Source organism: Carcharhinus amblyrhynchos, chromosome 12 (genome assembly GCF_965287045.1).
Source record: "Carcharhinus amblyrhynchos chromosome 12, sCarAmb.v2.hapA, whole genome shotgun sequence".
Classification (NCBI taxonomy): Eukaryota; Metazoa; Chordata; class Chondrichthyes; order Carcharhiniformes; family Carcharhinidae; genus Carcharhinus; species Carcharhinus amblyrhynchos.
Window position 1 is genome coordinate 15,631,870 of NC_137335.1, and position 13,042 is coordinate 15,644,911.

At 39.0% G+C, this 13,042-nt stretch overlaps 1 protein-coding gene across 1 annotated transcript in view; it reads right to left on the bottom strand.

Moving 5' to 3' along the window:
• Positions 1–2,049: 2,049 nt before the first annotated feature.
• mthfd1l (methylenetetrahydrofolate dehydrogenase (NADP+ dependent) 1 like) overlaps positions 2,050–13,042 on the bottom strand; it is a 147,579-nt gene continuing 136,586 nt past the window's right edge. The window contains exons 27-28 of the mRNA XM_080200111.1: positions 6,966–7,078; positions 2,050–3,356 (exon numbers count right to left, since the gene is read on the bottom strand). Coding sequence (XP_080056237.1) covers positions 6,989–7,078 — 90 coding nt within the window. The 3' untranslated portion in view covers positions 2,050–3,356; positions 6,966–6,988. The remainder of the gene's footprint in view (positions 3,357–6,965; positions 7,079–13,042) is intronic.

The following is a 13,042-nucleotide window of genomic DNA, read 5'->3' on the forward strand; positions in this document are numbered from 1 at the left end:
CCATATGTCAGGAATCAGGCCAGAAGTTATGAGCCCATGTTTAACCAATTTATTGGAGTTCTTTGAAGGAGTCAAGTGTGCTGTGGATAATGGGGAACTGGTGGATATACTGTATTTAGATTTCCAGAAGGCATTTGACAAGGTGCCATATCAAAAATGTCATGCTGTAGGGGGAAACATATTGGCATGATCGGTTAGTTGTCAGGAATCAAGACATTAGGCATAGATGGGTATTTTTCTGGTTGGCAAGATGTAATGAGTGGTGTGCTAGAGGCATTAGTGCAACTTCTTCCAATGTACAAAAATAACTCGGATGAAAAGACTTAAGGTATCGTTGCTAAATTTGCTGATGACACAAAGTTAGGTGTAATAGTAAAGGTGGGAAGAGGACACAAAGAGGTTACAAAGTGATATAGATAAATGAATGGCAAAGACTTGGCAAATGGAGTTTAATTCGGAAATTGTCTATTTTGGCAGGAAAAATGAAAAAATATGATGTTACCTAAATGGTGAGAAATTGCAGAGCTCTGAGATATAAAGGGATCTATTGATCCGACTGCATGAATCGCAAAAGACTAGTATGCAGGTACAGCAAATAATTAGGAAAGAATGTTTTTATTTATTGTGGGGAGAATTAAATACAAAAGTAGGGAGGTTATGTTTCAGTTATACAGAGCTCTAGTGAGATCACATCTGGAGTACTACGTAGCGAATTGGTCACCTTATTTAAGGAAGGATGTAAATGCGTTGGAAGCAGTTCAGAGAAGGTTTACTGAAATAACACCTGGATTGGGTGGTTGGGCTGAGGAATGATTGATTAAGCAAGACTGAAGTTTGGAAGAATAGGTAGTGACTTGATTGGAACATGCAAAATCCTGATAAGATCTTGACTGGATCGATGCAGAGAGGATGTTTCCTCTTGTGGGAACATTTAGTACCAGGTACCACTGTTTAAAAATAAGGGGGCACCCATTTTGGACAGAGATGAGGGAAAAAGGAAGTTTCTCTTATGAGAGTCTTTGGAACTCTCATCCTCAAAAGGCAGCAGAATTATAATCTTTGAATATTTTTAAGACAGAAAGGTAGATTGATCCCTAATACACGAGGGGCTAATAGGTGAAAATGTGGAGTTGAGGTTACAATTAGATCAGCCATTATCTCATTTAATAGCGTAGCAGATGTGGAGGGTTGAGTGCCCAAGACCTGCTCCTAACTTGTATGTTTGTAAGTATAAAAACACGTGCTTATTGGCAAATAAATTTCAATATTACTTGTATAAGGTGGTGTATTTTGGTAGGAGAAATAAGTCCTGTTGCTTTTTGGATACAAAGTGTCTTAATGAGGTAGGAAATGAAAGGGCCTGGGATCCATATTCACAAATCATTAGAAATAACACAGGTTAATAAGGTCATAAGCATGCACACAATACACTGGGCTCATCTGTAGAGTAGAACTGAAAAGCAAAGAAGCCATGAGTAAAGAAGCTTGGTTAGACCCCGCTTGAGAGTATTGTGCAGAGTTTTGGCCTCTACATTATGAGGAAGATATTGAGGCTTTGGAAAAGAAACTGCAGAAAGGCACCTTTCAGCAATGACAGGGCATCCCAAAGTGCTCTTTTGCCAACGAAGTACTTCTGATGTGTAATGTCAGATACAGGGCAGCCAACATGCGGGCAGCAACATTCCACGAACAGGAACATGATAACTGTCAGACAATCCATTCTTTTGATGTTGATACAGGAATAATTACTGGCAGGTCCTTTTCAAAACAGTGCCATGAAATCGTTGTCATTTGTCCAAGAGGTCAGAAGGGGCCTTGATTTTATATCTCATCGGATAGATGACACTTCTCACAGTATTGTATTTAAGTGGCGGCGTTGATTTTTGTGCCTAACCCCTAGGTTAGGACGTGAATCTACAATCTGCTGATTCAGAGACAAGGATGTTACCGACTGCAGCACACACGCAGAACAAACATGCACACGTACACGCACACACACTTACCGAGAGCTGAGAAATAATGTGAGTTCACATCAAAATATTAGTCATGTGATTTTTATTAGTTTGCAAACATGGAATGCAGAAACAAAACAAATGCAGATATGTTAAGAGTGATGACTAGAACATGGCCAGAGAACAAAATGTAAACATTCACAATGTAATAATTAAGCGCACATCAAAGATCCGCACAAATAAACCATCTCACCACCTTCAAGTAAAAAGAGTAAAATCCACCTAATTTATCACAAAATTCATGAATATCCTTCCCAGAATCCCCCCTTATTTTTCAGCGCACAAAGTGTTCCACACAGACAGCGCTGCCACACAAGAGAACAAATGTGACAGATGCAATCAGCGCTCTAGAAAGCAGTTAATCAGGGATTAAGAAATACATGAAAAAGTACCAGCACAAATTTAAATGTACCACTCATGAAAAAGAGTTAAACTGACATTAGTATAATTCTTCTTTCAGGTACTTTGTTACAATTATCTGTAATAAATAAAAGCAGGATCTGAAATCTTCCTTAATTTTTTTTTATAAGTTAAGGAACCTGAGATAATTATCTAATAATATTCAAGATATGCAGGACTGATAAAATCAATAGAAAGCCTTTTAAAATTAATAAAAGGCAAGAATGGTTTTGCACAGGTATCTTTTAATTATATTTGGGAGTGGGAAAAATGTTGTTCTTTAGCATTTTAAATTATGTCAGGGAATAATGCAATGGTTTGAAAAAGATTAAAAACACTGCAAATTCATTGGTCTTTGAAATGGACAAGTAATTCAACTCTGTTGGGGTAATGGAATTTATAGTTTGACTCTGGTTTAGAAATGCAACATTTTGGAAGGGTCAGGTTTCACTTCCAATATGTGATTCAATGGTCCCTTATCCCACGGTCAGCTGCGGGATCTTCCTGTGTGCAGGATGGCTACTGCCCTCCAAGGCAACTTTCCCACATCATGGTTGGTATGTTTTGCAAGATGTGTCAAGATGCCATACATCTCAATAAAGAATACTAAAATGTGAAAAAGTACAATGCTTTTCAGACTACATTGCAACATCTTAAACAAGTCATTTCGTACTACCATTTGTAACTATATTTTAAAAGTTTAAATACTTCAACAACTGCTGAAAAAATTGTATAAACTTCAATAATATATTTGGATTTAACCTATTAAAAATCATTTAAGGAACATTTAAAAATTTAAGGAACTACGAGGCACACAAACTGGTTATTCTTGTCAAAATATTTCAGGAGGGGTCTAGACTACCTCGAGTCTATTGTCTTCCCAGTGTCTTTAATAGGACAATGGAAATCAAGTTTGTTCAAGTCAACAGGATATTTCTTAGCAACCTGAAACATAAAGAACAAAGTTATCAGATACAATTATCTGGGCCTTTAAAACATTCCTCTTTTCTTTTGTATCTAACAGTGCATGTAGCATTTTATTATTCCACTGCATTCTGGATTGCTTCTGTAACAAAGACTTGGTTCAATGAAGAATGAACCTTACCCGACTCTCAAATCCCCAATTGGGGTCTATAGCATGTGATTGAGGGTGGTGGAAAGAATTTAAGAAATACTTGCATTTATATAGCACCTTTAATTAGCAAAGAATAAGAATATTATCAGACAACATAAAGAGATATGCCAGGTGACTGAAAAAAAAAGGATTTGAAAGCGTGTCTTAAAGAAGCAGAAAGAAGTAGAGGTCCAGGGTGAGAATTTTAGAGCTCAGGGTTGAAGCAGCTGATGGCATGGCCCTTACCCTGTCTGGTCTATAGGTGATTCCACTCTTACATTAATTCAATTGACTCTTGGATTAGCTTTAACCACCTAGTAGAGGGCCTATTACATCCTCTGGCCAGATACCAGCTTGACACTTTCAATTCGTCAAACTTGGATAAATTCAAACCAACTCAACCTGATGGACATGCCCATCATCATAGCCAAGTAGTTGAGTCCAATGTGAGGCATCCACTACGTGGGGCTGATCTTTCAGGTGCCATGTATTTATCACTTAGCCCAAGCCTGCCACACGTCACTTTGTCTCCGACAATTGTATATACTTTTATATTCTCCATTTAATAATCTGGGCAGTATTGATTTCCACCAGGGCCATGGTGGTTAAGAAAGAAAGGACTTGCATTTCCATAGCACTCTTAATGATCCCAGGATGTCATGGGGCACTTAACCAATGAAGTACTTGTGAAATGTAATCACCGATACACTGATATAGTGCAGATAATGTGGCAGGCAATTTGTACATGTGATCCCATAAATGGCAAAGATAAATGATCTGATATCCTATTATAGCGTTGGTTCAGGGATAAACATTTGCCAGAACACTGAGGAAACCCCTTGCTTTTATTCAAACAGTGCCGTGGCCTTGGTTTAAACAATTTTTCCAGAAGTCAGCATTGCCAACATTTCAGGACGTTTTTGTTTATTTTAGGCTTTGTGTTACAGATGATTGCCTCACTTTGCATTGTTAGAAATTAGAATTGCTCATAATCTTTACACCTTGCTAAACCAGAATGACTGCAATGGAGTGCCAGTATGGATTCTGTGCTCAGGTCTTTGGAGCAGAACTTCAAACTACTACCTTCTGGCTCACATGAGGAAGTGTTAACATTGAGCTGAGGCTGAACACTTCATTAAAGCCATTACCAGGTCTGAGTAGGATTGAATTTCTCATCTCAATTTGACCATGCATTCTGCGATGAGCCACAAGTTCAATGCAACATTACAGTGTTCCAACTCATCTACATTTCCATTACACTTAATAGACAAAAGCATGGCTTACTGTGATTGCTCTTGGAAGCAAGGACGAATTAAATTACAGTATTGTATGAACGAAAGCAAGTAACCACGTTTTCTACTGCTATATTAATCCTCCTTTTTCAGTTCTTCTGCCTGAAGGCAGGCCCTTGGCAATTATTTGCCAAACCACAGCAATGCACCAGTGATTTTTTTTACTCCAGCAGGGTAAGGAGACAGGTCCTAACTCCACTTCAGCCCAAAAGGAAGATCAAGTTTGAAAAGGAAAGAACAGGGTAGAATTGTTAAAATCAATTCTTGCTGGCTTTCTTTTTGTGCTACGCTTGGGTGAGTTGGTTGGCTGGGTTATGTCCCACTCCAGAGGCTAATACTTACAACTTAGGTGGACATTCCCAGTGCAATACTGAGAGAATACAGCATTGTCAGAGGTATCTTTCTACAGATAAAATGTTAAACCAAGGCCCCATCTTGAACTATTGCAGGTGATCTTTGTCTGATCACCTGGCTGATATATATCCCTAACTAATACCGAAGCAAAATGTCTGGTTGCTGTTTGTGGGACCGTACTGTTCACAAATTGACTGCCACACTTCCTACATTAGAACAGCAAGTGCTTCAAATGTACTTCATTGGCTATGGTGGCACAGTGGTTAGCACTGTTGCCTCACAGAGCCAGGGACCCGGATTCGATTCCTGGGTTGGGTCACTGTGTGGAGTCTGCACGTTCTCCCCATGTCTGCTTGGGTTTCCTCCGGGTGCTCTGGTTTCCTCCCACAGTTTGAAAGATGTGCTGGTTAGGGTGCATTGACCCGAAAAGGCGCCGAAGTGTGGTGACTAGGGGAATTTCACAGCAACGTCATTGCGGTGTTAATGTAAGCCTTACTTGCGACTAAAGTTTATTTATTAGTTTATTTATTTAAATTTATTTTACTTAAATTTATTTATTTATAAACCTAAACTTAAAAGAAAACAAATTACTTTGGAACATCCTGAAGGCATTATATTAATGCAAGCTCATTCCCTTTTTCACTTTCCTATTAGTTATTAGTGTCCTGCTCTGCATGCTCAAGAATTTGAAATGTTTTAACCTTTTCAGCTTCTTACAAAATCTTGGCTGAATACAAGAGATGCATTGGATAATGATAATCTGAACAGCAAAAACTAGTCCAAAAATTATACTAGTCTTTTCCCTTTAGCCAGAATAGTAGAATGAATCACAAATTCACAAAGCAAGTGACAAAACATGGCGGCATATTTAAAAACAGGAGCCAGCAGTGTCATGTCTGCAGGATGCAAAGGTTTGCTACAATTCCCTTGGTCTATATTGTGCATGTTTCACCGAATGCAGTTCTGCATATGTCACAGCTCCAGTGCCACATTTTTCTACACGCAAACTTCTGTTCTGCATTGCTGCTGATTAGGCAAAACCTTACATTTTAACACAAATCAGAACTGTATTCTACAGAATCTGACAATCAATAGTGGGCAAGGAACTACCGAATGGTCAGGAGCTGAATATCTGGAACAAATCCTGATGTGTTTTCTGCCTGGCAAACATTGGTTTGCATAAACTGCAGATCAAGTTTTATTCCCCTCTCAAGTTGCTCATTCCACGCTGACATTCAGTCTTGCTGACTGCTGCTAACAAATTAGTACTAAATTAGGGACACTTTTATGTTTTAAGCTCACGCTCATTAGATGGTGCAGAGGGTTAGATAGTAGCCTCACTTCTGGATCAGAGGAACTGGAAACAGCTATTCAGTCCCTCTGGCCTGCTTCTCCATTCAGTTAGATCATGGTTGGTCTACTCCTGAACTTCATTCACCCGATACTTTGACCTCTCAAAAATTTATTGATTCATTCTTAAATGCGCCAATGAACCTCGAACATTCACATTTGGGGGGAATTCCATATTTCTACTACTATGTGCGCAAAAACTTATTTCCTAATTTCCCTTCCGAATGACTGGACTCAAATCTTCAAATAAAATTGCACCTCTGTATTCTGGATTTTCCCCACCACAGCAAACAACTTCCCTGTACTTACTCTATAATTTTGAAAAACTCAAACAGATCACCCCTCAATCTTCTAAACTCAACAGATACACGGCAAAGGTCTTTAACATGAACAATAATGTTTTTGTCAGCTTGGCAGGATAAGGATTTATCTGGGAAGCAGTACCTCTGGTTTCATAGCTGTTGCCTTTAGAACAATCCTCTGATCTGTTCTGTATCCGAATCAAGGTCAATATCAAAGAAACAGGGACGAGTGGGTAGTCCTGGCATGGTGCTCATCTGTAAGGAATCAAAAAGAGAACATGACTGACATAAAGAGATAAAAATACATAGTCTAGAATTCAGAAGACAGAGGGAGGCCATTTAGCTCATCTGCCCCATGCTCGCTCATGGATAGGTGCTAGTTGCACAAATTGCAAGGTATGCTGTGAAGGCACATTGGATGACACTCAGAGACATGGAATGAAGACACAAAGATTGCAATACCTTACTTCCCCTGAAGACAGCTCTCTAAAGCATTTAGATAGTTACATGGGTATGATGGGTATAGAGGGACATGGGCCAAATGCAGGCAATTAGGATTAATTTGGGGGTTTTAAAAAAAAGGGCAGCATGGACAAATTGGGTCAAAAGGCCTGTTTGCATGCTGTAAACCTCTATGACTATAAAACCCCCAAAAGAAACAACACAAACAACTTTTCAGGGCACGGATCCTCCTAACTTATGGTAGGAGATCAGGTGAATTATTGCAGAAAACCTACAACAAACATTGCATCACGTTACACAGCTAACCAACAGCCCCCATGCACTTCTTACCTAGTGCTACATTCTTCAGAAATTCTGAAAACTTTCTTCCCAAACATAATGGATTAACATCTGATCTTCAAACTGATTTCATTCAGAAACAGTTCAACAATTTTTCATTCAAAAGCATTCACCTCCTTTATCAAAATAAGGCCTTTACGTGTCTCTATGAGTCTGTGTCTGCACAAATGTGTACCTGCCAGTCTGCATGCTCATGTGTCTGTGTACGTATGTACCTGTGTGCATGCATGTGCTCCTATGTGTATCAGTGGATGTGTACGTGTAGACAATACTCTGATCGGCATACTTAGAAAGATTTTTGGTATCCTGAAGCAGCCTATAATGTTACACAGGAACGGAAGCAGGAGCAGGCCATTCAGCCTCCCCAATATTTGCTGCTGTTCCATTACTGGTAGACGATGGCTGATCTGTACCTCGGCTCCATTTACCCAACTTAATTCCATTTTCATTCATACCTTTACCCGACACAAATGCATTGATCCGTCTTGATATTTTCAACTAAACTCCAACATTCATAGTTTTTTGGGGCAAGTGTGTTCTGGATTCCCACTATCTTATGTGGAAAAGTTCTTCCTGACATCACTCCTGAATGGCCTAATTCTACTTTTAAGGGTCTGACCCCTTATTCGGGATTTCCACTAAAGAGAAAAAGGCTTTTGTTTATCTACCTATCAAATCATGTAATTACAAATCACAAATTAATCTTCTATCTTTAAGGGAACAGAAGAATGGTCTCTGCAACCCGTCCTCAATTTAACCTATAAAGACAAGTTTACGGGCAAGTTCTTGATGTGTGTTTCTTTTGTGCTTTCAGTCACATGGTGCTATTTTTAGCAGTTCACAGTGAGGTGGGCGAGGAATTGTCCAGGAAGTTGTACTACAGAGAACTTTATTTTGTGGATGGGGGCGGGGGTGGATGTGGGGGGTTTATAGAACCACAGCTGGTGAATAATCCATAAAATAGCCAACCAGGGAAATAAAACATACTTTTAAGCTTATGAAAATTAACCTGCACAATGGTGGCAGAATAGATAAAATCACCCAATCCACACAATAGACATGGATTATATTTTAAAGATTAATAGCCACAATTCCCAAACACTAACCAGCCGCACCAAGAAATCACAAAAGAGTTTTTACAAGGTTGCAAGCGTTCCAAACATTTTCGATGTCACAAACTGCTAAATATAATGAAAATCTGGAGTATTGTTATGTTGGGAAATTTTAAATTTCAAGTACGCACAGATAGCACTAACTGAAAGAAAGAACAAGCATTTGTACAATATCATTTGTCACATCAGGACCTTGCTCTGCACATTACTGTCAATGAGTTACTTTTTGAAGTGTACTTACTGTTGTAACATAGAAAGTATGGCAGCTAAAGTGTGCACATCAAGATCCCACAAATAATGATCCATGTTTTAACGATGTTCATTGACATCCACTAGAGTGGGCAGGCAGAGCCATTTTTTTGAAATAACCATCCACAAAACAGCACCTCCAACAATGCAGTGCTCTCTCATTATTGTACTGAAGTCAAGTCTTTGGAGCGGGGCTATAATCCAAAACCTTTTGATCCAAAAAGTGAGAGCATTACCATGGAGCCATGGCTGACACCAAACACTACAGTATTAAAACCACAGCAGCAGAATTTACAGGCAGCCCAAAGTATTATATACATTAATAATAAAATGGCTGTTATTGAACTAGTAATTCAGAGATTCAAATCCCAAAATGCAGTTTAAAAATTTAGCTAACAAAATCCAGAATCAGTAAAAATGACTAGGAATTTGTTGGATTAGCAAAAACTGGATCTCTTACATCCTGTAGGGAAGAAAAAAAAATCTGCCAACCTACTTGGTCTGGTTTGTTTTTTTAAAAACTCCAGCCCCCATACTAACCTAGTTAACTCTGGTATGCCCTCTGAAGTGTCCTAGCAAGGTCTACAGTTATATCAAAACCTCTGGGCAACAAGGAATGGACAATAAATCCTATCCTTGCCCACATCACAGGAAATAAATTAAAATATACCCGTCAAAAGCAGAATAGCTTAGCGCAATTCATTTCGTCAAGAGTTTAATAGATCATATAGCCAGGAATATAAAAACGCACCACAGATTCTGAAAGGCTGTACAAAAAAATGAATTTTCACTCAGTTATTTTTTGCATCACTCAGTTCAAGCTACTGGGCAATTTAAATATTTTAACACATAAAAAGAGCATTGAGTTACCAGAAATAAATCAAGGACTTGGTGCAAAATAAAATCATGTTTTTAAAAAAGCATTTGAACATTTCTATAATTGTTTTAACAGTTTTTCTGCTTCAACTTGTAACCTGTTTGTTATGTTTCATTCCTTAAAAGTGGGAGAAAATAGTCTGCTAATTTCAGTAATTATTATTTATATTCTTGAGAGGAAATGTCAATTTTAGTGAAAAGACAACACACTAATGGAATGTTGGCCTTTATCTCAAAGGGGCTGCAATACAAAGGGAGAGGAAGTGTTTCAGTTGTATAAAGCCATGGTCAGGCCCCATCTGGAGGAGCTGGGTCAGTTCTGAGCACCATGCTGCAGGAAGGATATACTGGCCTTAGAGGGGGTGCAGTGCAGATTCACCAAAATAATAGCAGGGCTTAGAGTTACATTATAAGGATGAGTTATGTAAACTTGACTTATAGTTCTTTCAAGTTGCAAGAATAAGCCTAAAGAAGCTCCAATTTCAGAACTGCCATTTTCAATGTAATTTAATGCAAAGAGGTGCAAAGGGATGCATTCTCTCAGAAGCATTAAGGAGAGACAATATTTACATTATGGCATAGTTCTAAAGAGGGTTCAATGACAGAGAGGACTGGTGGTTCATCTGCATAGTCTTTGAAAGCAGCAGGACATAGTGAGAAAGTAGTTAGCAAAGCATAAGGTCATGAGCTTCACAAACAGAGGTACAGAATACAAAAGCATGGAAATCATGCTGGACCTTTATAAAGCTCTGGTTAGACAAGTAGAATATTGCATCCAGTTCTAGTCACCACACTTGAGGAAGTATATGAGGATCCTCAAAATGGTGTATAGGAGATTTACCAGAACGGTTCTGAGGCCAAAGGATTTTAGCTACAAGGTTAGTTTGGGGAAGCTGGGGCTGTTCTCTTTATGTTGCAAGGCATAATGACCTGTAACTTGTTACTTAGGAGGGTGAAAGTGGAATTGTTGAATGATTTCAAAATGAAATCAGACAGACACCTGGGGTAAATAAACTTGCAGGGCTATAGGTATAGAGTGGGAGAATGGGACTGACCACACTGCTCCACAGAGAGCTGACCTGGCCTCCATGGCCTTCTTTGGTGTTTTTGCGATGATGCTCCTACGATTGGGGGCGTCCAAATCCAGGGGCGATAAATACAAGATGGTCACTAACAAATCCAACAGGAAATTCAGGACAAAATATCTTTACCCAGGGAACAGCTAAAATACCAGAAGTACTTGAGGTGAATAGTATAGTTGTATTTAAGAGGGAAGGAATGGAAGGATACGCACAAAGGGTGAGAGAGATCGCAAGAGAGAATTCTTGTTTGGAGCATAAACACCAGCATGGATCAGTTTGGTCTGTTTCTGGGCTGCAAATTCTTTATATTTCAGATTATAGTTCTTCCTTTCTTTCAGTAATAGGATGCGTCGTTTTTCCAGAACTGAAATTAGCTCCATCAGGATTGGTAGCAGAAGCTACAGGAAACTCATGGGCCCAGTCCACAGAGTGGCCACTGCTGGGGAAACAGAGCAGGAGGAAAGGCAGCAATGCGAAGGTGCGTTTTGTGCAGTCTAGTCCGCGTTTCACACTGCAGAACTGACAAGAATTGCTGTGCAGCTATCCCACCTGAATTTTAAGTAGCGAGATATAAAACAAAACTGTAAATCAGACTTTTAATTAGATTGGTGGTACCAGAGTGTGCAATGATTCATAAAATCTATTAAAATTCTGGCAGTTATGAGGCCTCAGGTAAAAAGTACAAGAATTGCATAGCTTCAAGAAATTTTAAAATAAAAAATAATCAAACAAATCAATGGCATTTCCCCAGACTACTAGCCGTCCTTATCATTAAAATGGTATATCACAGCCTTGGACAGTATTATGCTTTTCAAACATCTTTGGAATTTGTATCACTGACAAGAATACCATTTCTTGCCTGTTCATAACTGCTCTGAGGATGTGGTGATACAAGTAAGTGGCAAGGCCATTTTAAAGGACAGCTAAGAGTCAACGCTGATGCAGGACTGAAGCCATATACATAAGTCAGACTAGAAATGGTTATGGGAATGGCAGCATAGCAGTTACGTGAGCGAAATTGAGACAATAAAAGCATGATGAGAGATAGGAGTTCAAATTCCACATTTTAATTCAGTTAAGTAAATCTGGAATAAAAATGATATCTGTAATGGTGATCACTTCCCCATCAATTGTCATAAAAATCTATCCGGTTAACGAATGGTCTTTAGAGAAGGAAACCAGCCATCATTATCTGGTCTGGTCTACCAGATCCATAGCAATACAGTTTGTTTTTAACCACCCTGTGAATCTCCCTCATAAACCACTCAATTATGAAGAAGGCTTCACAAAGACAGTCAGTAACAGGCACTAAATTCCAAACAGGCCATATACAGCAGCCTTGTTGTTGATGCTCAAATCCTGTAAACGAACAGGAAAAATGGCCAACTGATTTCCTTCCTGGCAGAACATTAGTGTACCATTTGGGGATTTAAAATAAAACATCAAATTACCAGCTTCACAGTTACTTCTACTGACACCCTAAGTGGGCACTGGCCATCTGGCATATGACTTGTGCACATTATTGGCCTAAATGACTTGCGACAAGCTAGCATATATAGTACAATGCTGGGGGGTGTGGTGGGTAAATCATGTGCATTGCATACACGGTCATTACCCAACCTGAGTTGTCTGGAGCTCATTAAGAGTTAACCATATAGGGTGGAACCAGAGGCACAAGTGGGCCACTTCAGCTAAGGACAGCAGGTCCCCACCCCATGAAGGATGTGAGTGAACCTAGTGGGTTTCACAATGATTTAACAGCTTCATGGCAAATTGCTCTGTTGCCAGCCACAAGTAAACAGATTTACTGAATTCAATTTCACAATTTACTGCGACAGGACTTGAAATCATGGCCTCTGGATTCATAGCTCAGTTCAAAACCAATAGATTGCCATACCATAAAACCAAATATATGAACGTTATACTACTTTCTATCTCTATAAATTTGCTTGAGTTTCCTGCTTGTCTGAGTGCAACGCTGTATTGCTTATTTTCAGAAAACATTGAAGATAAAATGTCTCAATAACAAAATGTGCAAAAGGAAGAATTAACTGCTCTTCCTACATGTGACTGAGATTACTGCACAGTAGGGAGTAAAT